Source organism: Scyliorhinus torazame, chromosome 2 (assembly GCF_047496885.1).
Source record: "Scyliorhinus torazame isolate Kashiwa2021f chromosome 2, sScyTor2.1, whole genome shotgun sequence".
NCBI classification, from domain to species: domain Eukaryota; kingdom Metazoa; phylum Chordata; class Chondrichthyes; order Carcharhiniformes; family Scyliorhinidae; genus Scyliorhinus; species Scyliorhinus torazame.
This window is the reverse complement of record NC_092708.1, coordinates 240689460-240709598: the sequence shown is the minus strand read 5'-3', so window position 1 is coordinate 240709598 and position 20139 is coordinate 240689460. Positions and strand designations below refer to the sequence as shown.

The 20139-nt window shown below is 45.5% G+C and overlaps 1 protein-coding gene and 1 long non-coding RNA gene across 7 annotated transcripts in view; one reads left to right on the top strand and one right to left on the bottom strand.

The window, feature by feature from the left end:
- Nucleotides 1–20139, bottom strand: part of LOC140396798 (spectrin beta chain, non-erythrocytic 1-like) — a 320773-nt gene that overhangs the window by 215065 nt on the left and 85569 nt on the right. Inside the window, exon 1 of one of the 6 annotated variants that reach the window (XM_072485554.1) lies at nt 7438–7585. The exons of 4 other annotated variants lie outside the window; for them this stretch is intronic. In XM_072485554.1, the coding sequence (XP_072341655.1) occupies nt 7438–7528 (91 nt within the window). In that variant the 5' untranslated portion in view covers nt 7529–7585. Of the gene's footprint in view, nt 1–6930; nt 7241–7437; nt 7586–20139 lie in introns of those variants that run through there. One more of the 6 variants, XM_072485564.1, reaches the window with a different exon arrangement.
- Nucleotides 7726–20074, top strand: LOC140396823 (uncharacterized). The gene is made up of 3 exons (XR_011936640.1): nt 7726–7884; nt 14742–14852; nt 19775–20074. It is a non-coding gene; the product is annotated as an uncharacterized lncRNA (long non-coding RNA).

Sequence of the window (20139 nt, the reverse complement as noted above, 5' to 3'; positions counted from 1 at the left end):
TTCATTCCAAACATAGCCACACACACCATGGCCCTACGCAACCAGGTGAAAAGGTCAACTGCCGTTGAGTGGAAGACGGCACACCAGACAGAGTGGCTGGAGCTGAAAGCCAAGCCCACCACTGCACCTGTCCTGGCATTAGTCGACCCGGACCGGGAGACAAAGATATCCACAGATGCGAGTCAGGATGACATCGGTGCGGTGTTGCTTCAACAAGATGACACATCATCCTGGGCACCAGTAGCCTACGCATCAAGGGCGATCAAGCCCACTGAAACCTGATATGCACAGATTGAGAAGGAGTGCTTGGGTCTTCTCACCGGCATCCTCAAATTTCATGATTATGTCTACGGCCTGCCGACATTCACTGTCGAGACGGATCATAGGCCTCTGGTCCACATCATCCACAAGGAGCTGACCAACATGACGCCTCGGTTGCAGAGAATCCTGCTCAAATGTAGGAGGTAGGACTTCAACTTGGTGTACACACCTGGCAAGGAGCTCATCATCGCTGATGCATTGCCCCACTCCGTCACCTCATCCAGTGAGCCGCTGGAGATCATCCAGCACATCGAATCGCAGGTGCAGCTGTGTGCTAGCACTCTCCCGGCGACAGATGAGAAGGTAGTTCTCATCCATGATGAGACAGCCAAAGACCCCCTCTTGCAGTGCATCATCCACAACCTCACCAATGGCTGGCAGAAAGGGCAGTACCCACAATTTTACAATGTGAAGGATGACCTGACGGTGATTGATGGTATGTGTTTTGTTACCTGTGTGGTAGGTAACATGTGCTACTCAAACCTTGGTTAGTGATGAGATATTCTGAATCTTGATGAAGAAGATTCGAACTCATCCAGTAGTAAGAAAAGGTTTATTGAATAACTACAACAATATTTACATGAGTTCTTTACTTTAACTTTGATACTAGTGATAAGGTTAACAAGATCTAACTATGGTAACTATACGTAACTCCACTAGCCATCTAAACTAGTCTGCTGTTGCTTTGATCACAGTGCACCCAAGAGAGAGAGAGACCCCCAATGTGGCTGCCTTTTATACCCCTGTTGGTCCGGCCCACTAGTGATCATCTGGTGCTACTGATTATACATTTACCCCTTGTGTACATGCACACATAGAGATCACTACATCCCCCTTTTTTTCGTGTTACATATTTTCTGTATGTTGTAAAGAAAATTGAACAAACATAATGGATGCAGTTTGCAAAGGCATTACATTAAATCAATGAGTTAGTCCGTCAAATGTTAATACATTTAGTGTCTTAAGTTTTGTTTTGCTTGCGTGAAATAGGTAGACAAATGATGGTATGTACAAGCTGTGATCTTGACGATTATACAAAGCCAATTAATATTTATGAGTCCAATCTTAATTTTTTTTTTTTTAATTTTGTGAGTCCATACTTTGCTTTTTTTTTCTATGCTTGTGGTAGCGATTCTGTGTTGCATCTTTGTTGTCTGACCTGGACTTTTTCTTGTGTTTGTGGTATTGATTCTGCATGTCATCTTTCTTGACAGCTGGTTTGCTTGTTTGTTGTGGGGCAAATGTGAATTTGTAAGATTTGTTGCCATGCCATGGCATGTTTCTACTCTTGTCATTGTTTCGCAGTGTGCTGTGGCATTGTCCTTCATGTGCAGAGTTGTACCATGTTGTACAGGTCGTTGTTTCATTGTTGTCGTTTCTGTCTTGGTCGTTTTCATTGTCGTTCTTGTTGTTGTTGTTGTTTTCGTCATGCTTGTTGTTTTCGCTGTTGTTTTTCCTCGTCGTGCTCGTTGTTTCTGTTTTTGTTATGCTTCTTGTTGTGTTTGTTGTTGTTCTTGTAGTTTTTGTTGTTGTGCTCGTTTTTTTGATGTTGCTGTCGTTCTTGTTGCGCTGCATGTTCTTTTTGTTGTTGCTGTTGCGCTCAATGAGTGTTCCGTTTGGATGATGTGAATCATTGTCACAGTTATTGGTGTCAGTGTCCTTTGTGGTATCTGTTACATTGAGCGTTTCTTCTTGAGAATTGAGAGAATGATCTGATGTTGCATTGGTGTTGGGGACATCAGTCATTTGTGGTGGATTTGATTCCTCTGCTTTGCTTCCTTGGTACTCCTCTTCGAGAGTCATTTCTGGTTCACTTGAATCATCTGTGATCTCTTTGTGCTCCTCTTCTGGAGTTATTTCTGGTTCATTTGAATCACCTTTGGTTTCTCGGTGCTCCTCTTCTGGAGTCAAAATCTTCAAGATTTCTATTAACGTGGTCTCTCTAGACTCATGAGTAGCCGTCCTCTGATTATTGAGTGCTTCTGTGCAGACGAGCGGAGATATGTCAGTCTCACTGTGATCCTGCACATCCTGTGTGGGAATTGTGATTTCTTTGTCGCTTGTCTCACATACAGTGGGTAGACATTCAGCATCTTCTTGTTGGTTAAATGAGCTGGGCAGGCTTTCATAGTCTTCTTCATGCATGGCGTTCGCTATGGAGTATTTGCTTGCTTCCATTTTTGAGTCTGTCCCCGAGCTGTCTGTGGAGGCTTGCATCACTCTCTTTGTGGTGGCTTGCGTCGCTCTCTATGTGGAGTCCTTCATTGCTCTCTCTGTGGAGTCGGTTATCGCTCTCTCTCTGGAGTCTGTCATCACTCTCTTTGTGGAGTCGTGCAGTGTTCACGCTGTAGAGTCGATCTGTGCTGTCGCAACTGAGTCGTTCTGTGCTCCTGTGTCGCGTCATCTTCGTCTTGGGTATTGCTGTCATCCACTGTATCGACGATCTGCCATGGCACCATGGTACTGGATTCATCTACCATGAGAAGAGTAGTGTTGAGCTTTTCAACCTTGTTGCTGATGCTGTGAACAGCATATCCGAATAACTCAGCCATGTCGGAGCAGTATTGTGTGTATTGTTCGATAGACAAATCAACCCTTTTTGTTTCGGAGTTGTTATCGCTCTCTTCATGTTCAATGAACAAATCATCTTCTTTGGTTTTGGATTTTTCATTGTGCTCTTCACTTTGGGTGGTGCAGACTGCTTGCTCCACGGTGTTGTGAAAGTTATTTTCAACTGCTGGTATAAGTTCGGACATTGTTCTGTCTTTTGAGGTAAGAAAATTGGGTTTTGCAGCTTTAAATTACTTTTTGTCTAACCTTATCTAACTAGTTCTGTTAAAGCCACTCGACTGGTACCATGTTTTGTTACCTGTGTGGTAGGTAACATGTGCTACTCAAATCTCCCAATAGCTGCTCCACAATTACAATTGCTGCAGCATTCTGATTAGCCAGCAAGGTTCCCTTCATTATATGGTGCCACTATTGTTGGGCTGAGTATGCGATAAGAGACTGGTGGATACATAAAAAGGAATAACTCTGCTCGCTAAACCACTTATAACCACCACCATGCGCGCATATCAAATTTTAATTACTTCTTCAGCTTGATCACACATTTGACTAAAAAGCTCCAGAGATGACTAACCAACCCCAACCACTCATTTCAAATACAGCTTTCCAGAAAAAAAAGAGGAACCAGAGTGTTAATTTTTAGTGATGCTCACTTGGCAGAATCTGGTGGTGGAGGTGTTGATGCGGCACATATTCCAACTTTGTACACTTTGCCCAGTTTTGGATCATGAGAACAAACTTCAAAATAAAAAAATATGCATTTCGAAAGCTCTCGTCTCCGAAACACAAGGTTACAGATTCAAGTCCCACTCCAGGTCTTGAGCAGAATGTTTAAGGCTGACACGCCCATGCAGTACTGAGGAGGTGGCGCACTGCCAGGAGTGCCATCTTTTGGATGAGACGTTGAACTGAGGCCCCATCTACTTGCTCAGGTGGATGTCTAGGGCCCCACGGGGCGATTTCAAAGATGAACAGGGGAGATATCCCCAATGTCCCAGCCACCGTTTGTCCCTCGATCAGCATTGCAAAAGAAACAATAGATCAGCTGGGATTTTTCACCCCTCCCCCCCCCCCGGTGTGTTCTTCAACAGCAGAGGTGGCTCGCCATTGGTGGGATCTTCCAGTTCCGCCGAAGGCTATGCAGTTTTGTATGGCTGGCCCACCCAGTCAGCCATCAGCTGAACCCCTCAATTTCAGCTTAAGCCGTTTTGCAACACAAGGGGTTGTTTCCCATTGTGGGAGAGTCTAGGACCAGAGACCATAATCTCAGATTAAGGAGTCACCCATTTAAAACAGGAATGAGAAGGAATTTCTTCTCAGAGGGTAGTGAATCTGTGGAATAATTTACCACAGGAGGCTGTAGAGACTGGGCCATTAAGTATGTTCAAGACTGAGATAGACAGATTTTTAATCAGTAAGAGAATCAAGGATTCTGGAGATAAGGCGGGAAATTGGACTATTAGTTTAGTCATGATCTCAGTAAATGGTTGAGCAGAGTTGATGGGCCGAATGGCAAACTTCTGTTCCTATGTCTTATTTCTTCTGTCTTAAAAAGGTCCCTCGCTGCTTATTTCCATCAGGGTCCCACAAGCATGGTAAACCCAGGAAAATGAGTTGGATTTGGACAGGTCCAGAGGAGTTGATGGAAGCTCAGTCCCATAGGAATTCAACCCCAAAGAAGAGAATCCACATTTGTTTTTATTCAGTCTTTCATGTGATGAGAGTGTTGCTGACAAGACCAGCATTTGTTGCCCATCCCTAATTGCCCTTGAGAAGGTGGTGATGAGCTCCCTTCTCGAACTGCTGCAGTCAATGTGGTGTAGGTCCATGTACTGTCTGTCTAGGAAGTGTTTCATGGTTTCACAAGCTAATTATGAGAGGTCAGGGGTCAAAGAACATGGTCTGGGAGCTGACAAGTTACATGGGAAAATGTTATTCGCCCACAAGTGACCAGCATTAGACTATTCTAACACTCTTCATTGTACATTGAGGCTTTTAAAGAAAATATTACAAATGCTTACATTTGGGGAAATAATGGCCACTTCAGGACAATATGATAGTCAGAGTACCTGCCACAATGAAGCTCAACAGAAGGTTGATACAGAATGAGGCAGTGCATTCAGCATATTCTAACTCATTCATCCATAATTAACTGGTAATCCCTCAAATAGAGAAACAGCTGTCTCGGCATGTCTAGGGTTACTTCTTCGATACCCACTAGTGATCACGTGAAAAGATCTCCCCGATATCAGTCTCAACTTTGTTGCTGGTCAACTTTAACCTCTCCCCATTGTCTCAAGGACAGATTTTAATTTGAAGCATTGTTCTAGATTAATTTTAACATATCATTTGCTATCTTATACAACTTTTCACAGGATGGATTTCTGCTATTGGTCATAGATAATGAAATCATAAGGAACATTCTCAAATATTTTATATTTTAACTTTCTCACAAACAACCAACAGTGGAAATCTTCCCCATAAAGAAAATGTCATTATTCAGTTCACAGGATCATTTCATTGCTCCAGGATTTTAACATCTCCCTGCCTATACATAACCAGAATTAGCAGTCATGGTATAGCTTTATCAGGGCATTCTACAAAATGCGACTTATGCCACACTGCAAAATGATTGCATATTATTTACTTTTAAAAATGCAATGAGAATCACAAACTTTAATCAATAATTAAAAACTAGAATTCTATCCACCTCCTTCAGGTGCGAAGCCCTAAGAGGGCATTAACAAACTTGGAACCTCCCTTGGGCTGATCAATTATTATTCTCGGCAAAGTATTGCAGCGGTTTGCTGTTGCCTTCTGCAGCATGGCTGGCCAGGAAACTCTCCCACTCTTATAACCTGCCATCAGGAAGGATTTACAGTCTGATAATCAACCTGTTTGGCCACATTATGAATGCACCTTCAGTGGCCATCAATTCCTGAAGTGGGACAGGAGCCCAGAGGCAGGGATACTACCACTCCACCACAAGACCTTCACTCACTATGATTCAATGTGACAAGGAAATCAAATGCAAGAGTTGTCCCCCACTGAGTGTTACAGACTGGCTATTTTCATAGTCTAGGACTATGTGTTGAGGGACACACTAAAGCTTGGAGCAGCTGCCGCAGAGGCGCAATGGGGGAAATGTCACTAAGACCTTTCAGCCCCAGTGAACAGTGGGGAGGGGAATTGTACAGAGCCCCTTCAGGCAGTATGACTCACGTTGAATGTGTACAGTGAATATTATATGTATCACAATTGTATGGAAGCACTAACAGAGTGCAATATGATCGGTGTAGACAACCTGGATATTATTGCACTACGTGTCATGGCCATTTTGAAATGTTTGTAATGTTCTTTCATATATTTCACAAATAAAGTATATTTTTGTTTAAAAGTGATACCTATTATTGCAAAAAGTGTTTGCCAGCCGGAGTTGCAATTTTAGATTGTAACTATGCATCTGAGGATCGTCATTGTCCCACTTGTGAACCTCCCTACAAGGAAGAAAATATGTGTGACAATTCTGTCTCTCACCCCTCTCGGGATTGACAGGGGCACATCTCAGCATCCTGAGGTCAGGAGATGTACACTGGCGTGGCTGCGAGAACGGAGGCTCTAATTGTCTTCATTAAAAATGGGGCGGAAAATTAACAACCTGAACAAGTGTTGTTCTTTTTTTAATCGTGCACAAGACGGGTGCTTCGCTATAACTGATTCCAGGACTAAACACACAGGACCTGTCCATTCATTCCGTTACTCTGAGCCACACTGAATAAACAGTGAAGGAGGGTGAGGGGGGCAGACAGAGCTCCTGTGATTATTCAGTGCGACTCAATACTGAGGGAGAACGGGGAATGCAGTGGACCTGGGATCCTGCAACTGGATCAGAGCAGCGAGTTCAGGGACGTGCTCAGCGATACATTCTCACTGGCTCCTTGTCGGCGTTCAGCAATTAACACACACAATGCACAGTCCAAGGTACTCGGCAGACAATCCGCCACACAACTTTGCTCAATTATTCCTGAAACTGTAGCTCACATTTTTGACGGTGCAAACGCCTCGGTCAGGCTCAGCATGTTACAAAGGATTGTTTGCAGTTTCGGAATAACTTCTTGTTCTGGGGATCACGCGCCTCAATCTCTTAATACCTCACACACTGTTTTGATTTGTCAGCAACAGAGCGCCCCTGTTTGCCAACCCTTTCCACGTGGTCTGTTGCACATCGCTATTGGTCTAATGCGTTTCCTATCTGGGGGCAGGGTTAACACACACAATTGTTACAGAGGTGGCGCCGTTTAGTCCATCTTGTCGGCACCAGCTCCCCAAACGAGCCATTCCCCTGCCTTTGCCCCGTCTGCTGTTTTTATTCAAGTAATCATCTAATGCAAGTCTTATGTTGCAAGCACTGCTCCCCACCCGCCCTCTCCTTACGAACAAAGTCATTCATTAAAGCTGGAAATTGGCTTCTCCGGACCTTACGCCTTGTTACTTTCCAACAGGATATCGGTTGTATTTATGCAGAGATAACAGCACGGGAGCGTGTACCTTGTAGCTGTTTGAAACGCCCATCCGTGGCATTGAACGACGCCTGGTGAGATGGATTGTAACCAGGGGACAGCCTGGCCAAAGTGGACATGAGTAGAAAATTCAGGTGGCAGGGCAGAGAGGAAAATTGCCCTGTGCACTCCCGGTTGAGTGAGGTAAACAGATAGACGGTGGACTCCAGAGCCCACTTTCCACAGAAAGGCAACAGGCACTGCAGGGCACTGATGGCTGGAGCTCTCCGAGTTAATGGTTAATTTATCTTCCCCACGTTAGCAATGTCCCAGGTCTGCTTGAGTGAGTTCCTGAGAGGCCAGCATAATCCTACGAACCGACTGAGCGGGGTGTCGAGACTCCATTAACAGCACTGTTCCACCTGATCTCCGCACTTGAAAAGAGTTGCAAGTGAATTGGGCTTTTATTTCACACTGGCCCTCTGGTAATAATCGGGTGAGTGATGTCACTTACTGTTTGCTCACAGAGGTGTGTGGAATAAAATGTAGGTCTCCAACAATCAGGAGACAGCAGATGGAATACTACAGGGCAAATATTGCAGTTTGCACTGGTTGTCTTTGTTGAAAATTAATGCACATGAATGAGATTTTGAATGTAGTGCAAGTTTAATTCATCACAGGAACAAAAATGTGTAGGAGGGGTGAAATTGATATACAACTAAAAATGAACCATAAAGCCAATATTTCTTTCGGTGACATACAAATAATTAATAAAACCACATTAGAGAAGTCATATTTAGCAAATTAATTGTTTTTTATTCATTTATGGAATGTGGGTGTCGCTGGTTAGGCCAACATTTATTGCCCATCCCTAGTTGCCCTTCAGAAGGTGGTGGTGAGCTGCCTTCTTGAACCACTGCAGTCCTTGAGGTATAGGTATACCCACTGTGCTGTTAGGGAGGGAGTTCCAGGATGTTCCCCCAGTGACAGTGAAGGAACGGCGATTCACAGTAACTTCATTGAAAGCATACTTGTGACACTAAGAAATATTATTATTATATATCTCCAAGTCAGGGTGATGCGTGACTTGGAGGGGAACCTCCAGGTGGTGGGGTTCCCAGGTATCTGCTGCTCTTGTCCTTCTAGATGGTAGTGGCCCAAGGAACCTTGGCGAATTACTGCAGTGCATTTTGCAGATGGTACACACAGCTGTCACAGTTCTTCGGTGATGGAGGGTTTGAATGTTTGGGGAAGGGGGAGCAATCAAATGGGATGTTTTGTCCTGGATGGTGGTGAGCTTCTTGAGTTTTGTTGGAGCTGCACTCATCTAGGCAAGTGGAGAGTATCCCATTACACTCCTGAATTGTGGCTTGTAGATGGTGGACAGGCTTTGGGGGGTCAGGAGGTGAGTTACTCGACGTAAGATTTCTAGCCTTTGACCTGCCCTGGTAGCCACGGTATTAATATGGCTAGTCCAGTTCAGTTTCTGATCAATGGTAACCCCCAGGATGAAAGGGAAAGGGGACGGGGGGAGGAAAATGTTTTAAATTGATTTTGAAATTAGGGCATGAGATTCCAATATACAAACAGCAATTAACTACTTTCAAGCTCACAATTACACCGTTAATGCAGAGGTGTTGGCACATTTATTTGAAAGCTGTTTCACATACACATAATATCGGTCCTCAGCATAATTTCTGTGGGAGTGCACGCATGGGAAGCAGTTGCTTTGGAGAAGACTGTTTTTATTATTTCACGGAGTGTGGGTGTTATTGGCTAGGCCAGCATTTATTATCCATCCCTAATTGCCCTTGTGAAGGTGATGGTGAGCTTGAATTGCTGCAGTCCATGGTGTGTAGGTACATACACAGTGCTGTTATGGAGGGAGTTCCAGGATTTTGCCCCAGTGACAATGAAGGAACGGCGATATAGTTCCAAGCCAGGATTGTATGTGGGTTGGAGAAGAACGTGCAGGTGATAGTGGTTGCAAGGTTTGGAAGGTGCTATTGAAGGAGCTTAGGTGAGTTGCAGCAGTGCATCTGCTGCCAATGTGCAACGGTAGGGGAGAGTAATTGCAAAACATTGTTCTTGCGCTCCAATAATGCAAAGCATAGGGAAGTTTCATAACATTTTGATAATGCTCCCCGCATGAAGGAACAACAGGGTGTCAGGCTGGTGTGATGATGTATTGGATATCTAACTGGACAAATCATCTAGAGACTCAAGGTCAAATCTCACCATCGAGATTGTGAATCTAAATTCAGTTGAGAGAAAAAAAACAATTGAATGTCTAGATTAAAGCTAGTGTCCGTCATGGTGATCATGAAGCTATATGATGGTCGTTAAACCCCAAATGGTTCACTGATACCCTTTCGGAAAGAGACCCGTCAACTCCAGACCCACATCCATGTGTTTGGTTCTGAACTGACCTCGGGAATGGCCTAGCAAGCCACTCAAGTGTATCAAATAAGAATGCAACATGGATAGATCATCCGCTCAACATAGGCACTAGGTACAGAGTTCTCCTCAGTAACATGTGGGAATTTGTGCCAAAGGTCAGACTGCTGTCCCACAGATGAGTCAAACATTAGCCAGTATCCCAGAGACTCCTATCACCATCCATGGATATGTCCTGTCCCACTAGCAGGAAAACCCAGAGGTGGTAGAATGGTGGCATGCAGACGTGTGGATGAGGGTCTTAAACATGGACTGTGGACCCCATGAAGTCTCACAGCATCAGGTCAAACACAAGCAAACAAATCTCCTCCTAATTTCCACCCATCCCTGCTGACGAATCCATATACTACTCTTTGTTGATATCAGTTCAAAGAAGCACTGAGGATACACAATATGCTCTGGGTGGAGAACTTCAATGCCCCTCACAAAGAGTGACTCGGTGCCACCACCACTGACCATGCTGTCCAATTCCTGAAGGAAAGATATGCCCGACTAAGCTTTCAGACAGTGACAAGAGAACCAATATGAAGGATAAAGCTACTGGACCTCATCCAGCAAGCTACTGGTCACAGATGCATCTGTCCATGACTGCTAGTAAGAATGATCACCACCCAGTCCTTGTGGAAATGAAGTCTCACCTTCACACTGAGGATGCTCTATTGGATTGTATAGCGCTATCACTGTGATGATGTAATTGATTGAGCAGTTTTAAGGCAGGCTTTTACAAAGTGGGGATTGTGACCCACGGGTGGGTCATGGACAGGTATAAAAAGGGTCGCAGCGCATCCTGAAATTAACATAGGTATCCCAACTACTGGGTATGATCAGCAGGATCGCAACCAGAAAAAGTTCCATGAAAATGGTCTATGTGAGGTGAGATACGGGAGAATGTATGGCCCAGGAGTGAGAAGCAGAGTGGACTGGCAGATTGACAGACATCGCAAACAGATGGTTAGCTGTAATTTGGAACCATCACAAGGACAATACTGAAGCTGAGTAACAGGACATTGGGTGGTCACCAATCAATCTGACTCTTCACTCAACTAAACTTAAATTGAGTGGCTTTTCAGGGTCATCCACCAAGAGACTCTGTTCCCATTTCTTTTGAGAAGCGAGCACAGATCCTCACCCTGAAGCCCTCCGCTTACACACTCTGTCTCTCTCTCTCGGTCCTCTCGTTGGAAGGAGCTTTTGGGAAGCCCAGCACCAGGTTTGAGAGTTTACGCATGAATTCTAGATGTGGGAGGGATAACAGTGTTTGGAGAAATATGTCTTTTTTCTTTCTGGGTCTGGGTGTCGATCCTCACCCGCAGTAAACTCATTGCATTTACCAGATTAAACCTGGCACAGAACAATCACACTCGGACTCTTTCACAACAGCTACCGAAGGAGAATCTTCAAAATGTTATGGAAATTCACTGTCTTTCTGCACACCTCCCCCCCCCCCCCCCCCTCCCCCGACCCCCCTCCCCGCAAAATCATCTTGCATTGTACGTGAAAAAATATTGATATCAATCCCAAAAGTAGCTTTTCCAAGTTTAACCCTTTGTCTTAATCTCAGTCTCAGTTTAATTTACAGTAATATTCTGGATTCCTCTTCCCTGCCATTTATTAGCATACTGCATTTTCTCCTGCAAAATTATTTTTAAGATCAAAGGCTATTAAGCCTGAATTTCTCTAGTGTCTCCTCTGTGTTAGTCATGACTCAATAGGTCTCTACATCAGATGGGTGCAAGTTCACTCCACATCTAGGCTAAGTGTATTACTGCTGCCCTGCTAGAAATGCCATTTTCCAGTTACCATGTTTCATGGAGGCTCTGCCTCTGGTGTGGATGTAAATGATTCCATGGGACTACATTGAATAAGAGCAGGGAGTTATCCCTGATGTCCTCACTAACATTTATCCCTAAATCCACATCACAAAAACATATTATCTGGGGCGGGAATCGCCGGCCACGTTCGCCCGGCGACCGGAGAATCCCGCCCGAGGTCAATGGATTTTTCCATTGTCGGCTTCTTGCCCGTGGCGTTCTTACGGCTTTTATGGTTGGCAGGCAGTCAGACAGATTGGTCAGGCAGCCTTCACGCTTCAGCTTCAACCTCGATCCAGGGTGGGATGAAATAGAATTTAAGAAGGTGTCTGGAGACTTTTTGTGTTTGAATGTGCTATCTGGACACATTTTTGCATAATTTTTCCCTCACAATTTTTTTTTTTTTTTTACAAATCAGCAAATCCCCGAGACAACTCTTGCAGCGGTTATCCCTCTGAGTGAGCGTCAGCCCACACCCTCCCTTTTCTTGGCTGTTTTACAAAAGTGCACGGCAGCATTGACAGAGGCATTGGAGTGGCTCTCAATGTGCTTGTTTTGTTTACAGAGGGAACTTGGGTGTGGAGAGAAGAGCAGAAAATGTGAAACTTTTTTTTTTAAGGTGAACATTGGAAACTAGATAGCATAGTTGTCTCACAAATCTGAAAATAAAAGAGCAAAAATCACAATAAAATGAACCAGACATGCAGCTATTTAGAAATTTAAAACAACAGAAAGTGTTGGAAATGCTCAGCAGGTCTGGCAGCATCTGTGGGGAGAGAAACAGAGTTAATGCAGTGAGTTCACTGTGCTGAGCCTGAAACTACTACCCGCCCTTTGAAATTTATTTTAAAATTTCAGCTGCCCACTCACACCCCACTACCTACACCAACTGTTTTATTCTTATTTGAGTCAATTTGCATGGTAACAACACAATTAATCCTTTAAAACCTATTTAAATATGGTGGGCGGACTAATTCGATACCTGTCACCTCCTGTAATGGGGGTTAGCTTGGGTCAGGACAGGAAGCTAGTGGAGTGGGCATCTGCCTTATTTTGCATGCCACTGCCACCAAAGCCATACTCGACCGGGGTAAGTAAAATGCAGCATCTGTGGTATCTTCCATCAGCGAATAATGTCTGAATGAATAATGTTCCATTTCACAATTTATATACTTATGAACACAATTTTCTTTTGTATTTGCTCACAACAGTTAATTCTTCATATTACATGCTTTGATCATCAATCTCCACAAACAAAAACAATTGCACAAAATAAACTGCACACATCCTCCATCTTAAATAATCATTGCAATAAAAACACAACAATGATTTTGAGATACAGAAAGTGATTCTAAGTCATTTGATAGTCACCCTCAATTTATAAAGTTGCTTAAAGCAAGAGCATGTTATAATTAATCCAATATTATTCCTCACCCAGCAAATAATTTTGGGAGTTTAATTTCTTCTGCTTTTGATTTATACTCCCTCCCAGGTCGAGAACCAGTGGGAAATATTTGGTAGTTTTCCATTTTTTGCTGTCCAGATTTCAACCCCCCGCAAACACCATCATTAATATGCCATATTTATTTAAACTAAGGCAGGTTTGTGTAACAGGAACAGAATGTGACGTGTTATGTAATCCGTTCTCAAGACAGTAATTACCTTGTACCTATTATGTACAGAGTTATGAATGGTTGAGAGATTAAAATAAGATACACTTTATCGAACCACACTTTATTCCAGGGTTGGACCAGACGGGTTTTAATCTTGCAGTCGTCGTAATACATCGCAATAAAAAACTGTACTAAATGACAGATTAAAATACTACTGAAATGATACAATGAAGCCAAATAACAATTGCCATGCAAATAACTGGATGGGATTTTCCAGTCCTTCCCGCCAGTGGGATATTCCAGTAGCGCTGAAGGCAACCCGCCACAGCAGGTTCCCTGGCGGAGGGGTGGGCCATACAAAACACCATAGACCTTGGTGGGACCAGATGATCCCGCCGGCAGCCAATGGTGATTAGTCTCCACCACCGGAAAATAGGCCACTGGGTTGGGGAGGGGGGGTAATCCCAACAAATGACAATTCTTTTTTAAAATAAATTTGGAGTACCCAATTAATTCATTCCAATTAAGGGGCAGTTTAGCGTGGCCAATCCACCTATTCTGCACATCATTGGGTTGTGGGGGCGAAACCCATGCAAACACGGGGAAAATGTGCAAACTCCACACGGACAGTGACCCAGAGTCGGGATTAAACCTGGGACCTCAGCGCCGTGAGGCAGCAGTGCTAACCACTGCGCCACCATGCTGCCCAACCATTGACAATTCTGTTTCTTAACACAGAAAATGGAAGATGATGTAAGGTACCAATTCATCACGGTTCAGACGACATCATAAACCACAAGTGCAAAGCTTGTGCAGCTTCCCACCCAGATTCCATCTCTCTACCCCAATGGCAGCAACACTTCATTGCACCTTCTTTTGTTGCTCCTTGCACACTTGCTACTTTCCTTATGATTACTCCCCTCACTTATAGCAATCTTCATGCCCCACCGACACCACAGTACCCTGACACACTTTGTTTGTGGTTTCTACCTCAAACTTGGCACAAGGAAGATTCAGGATGAGTTTAAGTTTCTCAATTCATGAGCAACATCATGCAAGTCCTTGCAGAGGTGGTCAGCATGAAGCCCTGTTCCTAGCTAACAGAAGAGGATGCCAGGGCAAATCACATGGTAACAGAGCAGGTGAATGTACCTAGGCACCTCTTAAGACATCAAAAATAATTTAGTGATCTGACCAGAGCCACTAAGGTAAAATTCCTACTCCTATTTCTCTTGCTTTCTGCTCATTTCATTAGCTGTCCTTCCCCAGATTCCACCATGATTTTACAATGGCAGCAGCACTTCATTGCAACTCCTTTTGCTATTACTTGCACACTTGCTACTGTCCTCACTATTACTCCCCACATTTATATATCCCATCATACATCACCTGCACCACACTGCTCTGATGCACACATTTTCAAACTCTTCTGTTGGGACAGACACTAATATATACCCCTTTCCTTTTTGTAGGATAAGTTGGCACACAATAAAAGGGAGCAGACACATGCAGGAGGGACACCATAATTTGAAGCATCGCTCACAAGGAAAGAGTGCACCATCAGTGAAGTGGCAAGAAGGCAGGTCAGCAGCAGAGCAGATATAGACTGCCCGATGTTGGGCAATCTTACTTTTCCTTTCTTTTCTCAGACTTTTTGTCCTCACACATTCTACATGACAATCTGGTGCTGTTTTGTGCTATGGATTACCTGTTTCTGAGAACCCATGTCACAAAATGCAAATCACGCCATGAAATGCTAACCCAGTGTACTGCAAGTCATAAATCCAGTCCAAGGAGAGGAAGAGGAGAAAAGGACCCGTAAAAGTATACCATTATGATGTAACGGTATCAACCAACAGCAACAATATCTATGTATATAGCAGCTTCAATGTAATGAAACACCCCAAGACACTTCACCAGAGCATTATAAAACAAGGTACAACACCGAGCCACACAAAGGGGATCAGATGACCAAACGATTGGTCAAAGATGTATGTTTTAGAAGTGTCTTAAAGGAGCAAAGTGAGGTAGGAAAGTTTAGGAAGGGAATTTCAGAGTTTGGGGCCGAGGCACCTTAAGGCAGAGCCACCAATGGTGTAGCAATGAAAATTTGGTCACATCGTCAACCTCCCCCTACTCCATTCTGAGGTTCTCACCTGCTTCAAGAAGACCACCATCATAGAGGTGCAAACAAGAACCAGGCACTGTGCCTCAATGACTTCTGTCCGGTGGCCTTGACATCAATCGTTATTAAGTGCTTTGAGAAGGTTGATCATGAGGCAGATCAACTCCATAGTCCCAGAATGCTTTGATACACTGAAATTCACATACCGCCACAACCCACACAGTCCACAGCAGACACCATCTCCCTGGCCCTACACGCATCCCTGGAGCATCTCAACATCAAGGACTCCTACGTCAGACTCCTATTCATTGACTACAACTCTGCCTTCAACACCATAATCCCAGTGAAGCTCATATCAAAACCTAGGACATGGCTCCTTCCTCTGCAACTGGATCCTCGACTTCCTGGCCCACAGACAATAACAGTAAGGATAAACAACAACACCTCCTCCACGATAGTCCTCAATACCGGGACCCCACAAGGCTGCGTACTTAGCCCCCTACTCTACTCCCTATACACACACGACTGTGTGGCAAAATCTGGCTCCAAATCCATCTACAAGTTCATGACGTGACCGTAGTGGGTCGGATCTTGAACAATGATGAGTCAGAGTACAGGATGGAGATAGAGAACCTACTGGAGTGGTGAATTGACACCACTCTCTTCCTCAATGTTAGCAAAACTAAAGAGCTGGTCATTGACTTCAGGGATCAAAGTGTCGTACACACCTCTGTCTGCATCAATGGTGCCGAGGTGGAGATGATTGACGGTTTCAAATTCCTTGATGTGCACATCACCAACAATCTGTCCTGGTCCACCCACATCGATGCTACGACCACGAAAGCACAATGTGCCTATACTTCCTCAGGAAACTAAGGAAATTCAGTATGTCCCCAATAACCCTTACTAACATTTACAGGTGCACCATAGAAAGCATCCTATCTGGCTGCATTACAGCCTGGTATGGCAACTGCTCGGCCCAAGACTGGAAGAACCTACAGAGCGTCATGAACACCGCCCAGTCCATCACGCAAACCCGCCTCCCATCCATTGACTCTGTCTATACCTCCCGCTGCCTTGGGAAAGCGGGCAGCATAATCAAAGACCAGATTCGGCTTCCGGCAGGGAAGAGAGCAGTCGCGGGTGGAGGAGCTCCTGGGGGGGAACAAAGTTGCATCCCATTCCTCACGGAGAACTTGCATCCAAGCGCGCAAATTCGCCCGCAACAAGAGAGTGGGGGCGAAGAAGAACCCGGACTCCAAAGCACATTAAAGTGGGAGATCTGGGCGCTCAGGAGCGGAGCGAACCGTCTCCCCATCCCCCGGCAGGAGAACGCGGGGTAAGACGAGTGGCGGCCTGGACCAAAGCGGGGACCGACCCAGCAGCAAAGACCGACCCTTCCCCCCCCCCCCCCCGGCAGGAGAACGCGGGGTAAGACGAGTGGCGGCCTGGACCAAAGCGGGGACCGACCCAGCAGCAAAGACCGACCCTTCCCCCCCCCCCACCACAAGGCAGGCGACAGAACAAAGAGGGACTCCTGGCCCGACCAAAGGCCTCTCTCTCTCGACCCTGGGTGAGTGAAAAAAAAGAACTTCCCCTTTTTCAAAACAAAATTTTGAAAGGAAAACTTTTAAAGAGAAAGAATTAAAAGAGAGAAGGGGGGGGGAGAAAAGGGGAGGGGAAAAGAAAAAAAAGGGAAGAAAAAAAATAAGTGCCAGAAGGGAGCCAAAGCAGAGGGAGAAAGGGCACCAAAAGCAGACGGGCAATAGGCGAGCCCGTTCAGACGAGCTAATCAGCCGCACGGAGTGGCAGAACGGAAGATTCGCCGCAACACAAAGAACTCGACAGACAGGAGCATTCTCCCCACGGGCCAGGGGAGAACTGGAACTGGAACCTTTGCCGAGGCGTTGATGGAATATCAGCAGGAAAACAAGGCTGAGGCCAGAGCAGACATGCAGGCTGCAGTGCAGACAGCAATGGCCATGGCCCTGGCGGAGGTGCAGCTCGCCCTGGGCAGAGCAGAGGAGAGACTGGAAGCCCAAGAGGCGACCATTAAGGAGCTGGAAAACGCCGCGACTGACATGAGCGATCGGATCATGGCTCTGGAGAAGGAGGTGGCGAGACTGGGCACAACGCATGGGAGCCTGAAGGGCAGAGTGGACAATCAGGAAAACCGCTTGAGAAGGCAAAATGTCAGGATAATGGGCTTACCAGAGGGGATCAAGGGTAGAAATCCCACAGCATACGTGGCCGAAATGCTGCACAACTTAGTGGGGAGGAAAACTTTCCCCAACCCACCAGGAATGGACAGAGCACACCGGTCGCTGCGCCTGAAGCCCAAGGCAGGGGACCACCCGAGGGCAGTTATAGCTAAACTGCACTGGTATCAAGACAGAGAAACAATCCTGCGCTGGGCCAGGAAAAACAGAATCTGCAAATGGGAAGGACACTTCATTAGAGTTTACGAGGACATTGGGGCAGACCGAGCCAGGAGACGCGCCGAATTCAATAGAGCGAAAGCAGCTCTTCACAAGAAAGACGTGCATTTTGGTATGCTGTGTGGTGATATGCATCACTGTATATATACAAGGGGTTAATGTAAATACACTACAACTAAGTAACCACTGGAGGGAGCACCAGAGATGTCATGACATGTAGACATATAGCCAAAGGGTCATTACAACAGGACACAACCAATGGGCAATCAGGGCACCCAGAGGTGGAATTACCACAAGGGGGCATTTCACAACCCATATAAAAGGACAGGGCACACAGACAGACATCTAGAGAGTACATCAGGGTTGATCAACAGCGTCATACCCAGCACGTGGCTTAGAGCAGGCTGGTAAAGATAGACTGAGTTACTCCAGCTAGATTAGCAGAGTCAAACTCATTTAAGAACTGTGTTAATAGTTCAATCAACAAGTTGAACTCATTTCATAGTCTGGGATTCCTTTGTCAAAGCATACATCAAGGAAGCAGCTTATGTTACACGAAGCAGCATAACACAACATGCTGTACCCAGCAAAACTCTGGGTCACATACCAAGAAAGAGAATACTTCGTCACAGAAGCTGAAGCAAACAAGTTTGTATCGGAACACGGGCTGAAAAACCAACAGCTAGGGTAGAAATAAGGGGCCCCTGGCAAGGGGCATCAACACGTCGACGGGGGTGGGGAGGGGGGGGGGGGATGAGGCAACGCCAAGTCCCCGCGCCACGGCGAGCGCACCCTGAACAAAAAGCAAACCACTACCCGAGGGACCGCCTCAGGTGGGAGGCCAGGCCCCAGCATGAGGGACCGAGAGTCGCGGAGAAGGGAGAGCAAGCAAGAGGAGTGCAGGGTAGGATGGGGGAAGAGCGGGCAGAAAACCGCAGAGGCCGGGTAGGGGAGAAGCGAGACAGTAACTCCCGAGAGGGGAGCCACCACACTAGCAGGATCCCAAAGAAGGCCCTACAAAAAACAAAATCCGGGGGGGGGGGGGGGGGGGTGGCTAGCCCTACAAATGGAGAAAATCAAATTTGCCATCCGAGGGTCAGACAACGGCTTCCACAGAACGTGGGAGCCATTCACCCAATTGTACCGGGACCTGTTTGTGGTCAACAAACAAGAAGAAGAATAGCCAGGTAACCAAGAATCAGGGGAAAGTAGCCAAGGCATGAGAGAGAGAGATAGACTGGGAAAGGGAGGGGGGGGACAGCTAAACCAAAGAGGAAAGAAAGGCGAACCACAGGAGGGGGCAGAAGGGGGGGGGGGGGGAAGAGTGAAGAGACAGGGAACAATAGAGGAGAACCAGGGAGGGGGGAGGGGGGGAATGCTAGCTGGAAGGAGGGCACGGGAAACGATAACAAACTTGGCATCTACAGAAACAGAGAATAAGGAGAATCCAGGCGAAAGACGGGACGAACGGCTGAAGCAGAGGTGAGCGCGAGACGACAACGGCAGCGAAACCCGTCCAGGACAAGCAAGTGACAACACCAACACCAGACCCATTTGAGTATTGTCCTCTGTAATTGTTTCTCCGGCACCCAAATGTATATCTACCTCCCCAGCCTCCCCCCCCCCCCCCCCCCCCCCAAACAGATGCCTACATATATGTGTTGTAAATAATATTGCCAATTGTACAGAGTTGCTGCTGTTGAGCTGGTGCATAATACCTTACCATTTATATTATTTAATTTTTTATTTCCTTTTTATTATTACTTTTTTTTTCTTGGTATGTTTGTGTGTGCCCTTCTCTTCTATATATACATATGTTTAATCTGTATACATAACGGTAAATATATTTTGTTCAAAAGCCCAATAAAAAACATTTATTTTAAAAAAGCATAATTAAAGACCCCTCCCACCCGGCTTATTCACTTTCAACTTCTTCCATCAGACAGAAGATACAAAAGTCTGAGAACACCCACTAACAGATTCCAAAACAGCTTCTTCCCCACTGTTACCAGACTCCTGAATGACCCTCTTATGAATTGATCTAATCTCTTCACACATCTTCTCTATTGAGTAGAACGACACTCCGTGTGCTTCACCTGATGCCTGTGTCTATGTATTTACATTGTGTATTTATGAATGCCCTATGTTTTTCGTGTATGGAATGATCTGTCTGGACTGTATGCAAAACAATACTTTTCCCTGTACCTCCATGCACGTGACAATAAACAAATCCATATCCAAATGGTCAGAATTAGAGGAGCACAAATATCTTGGGAGGGTTGTGGGGCTGGAGGAGACTGCACAGAT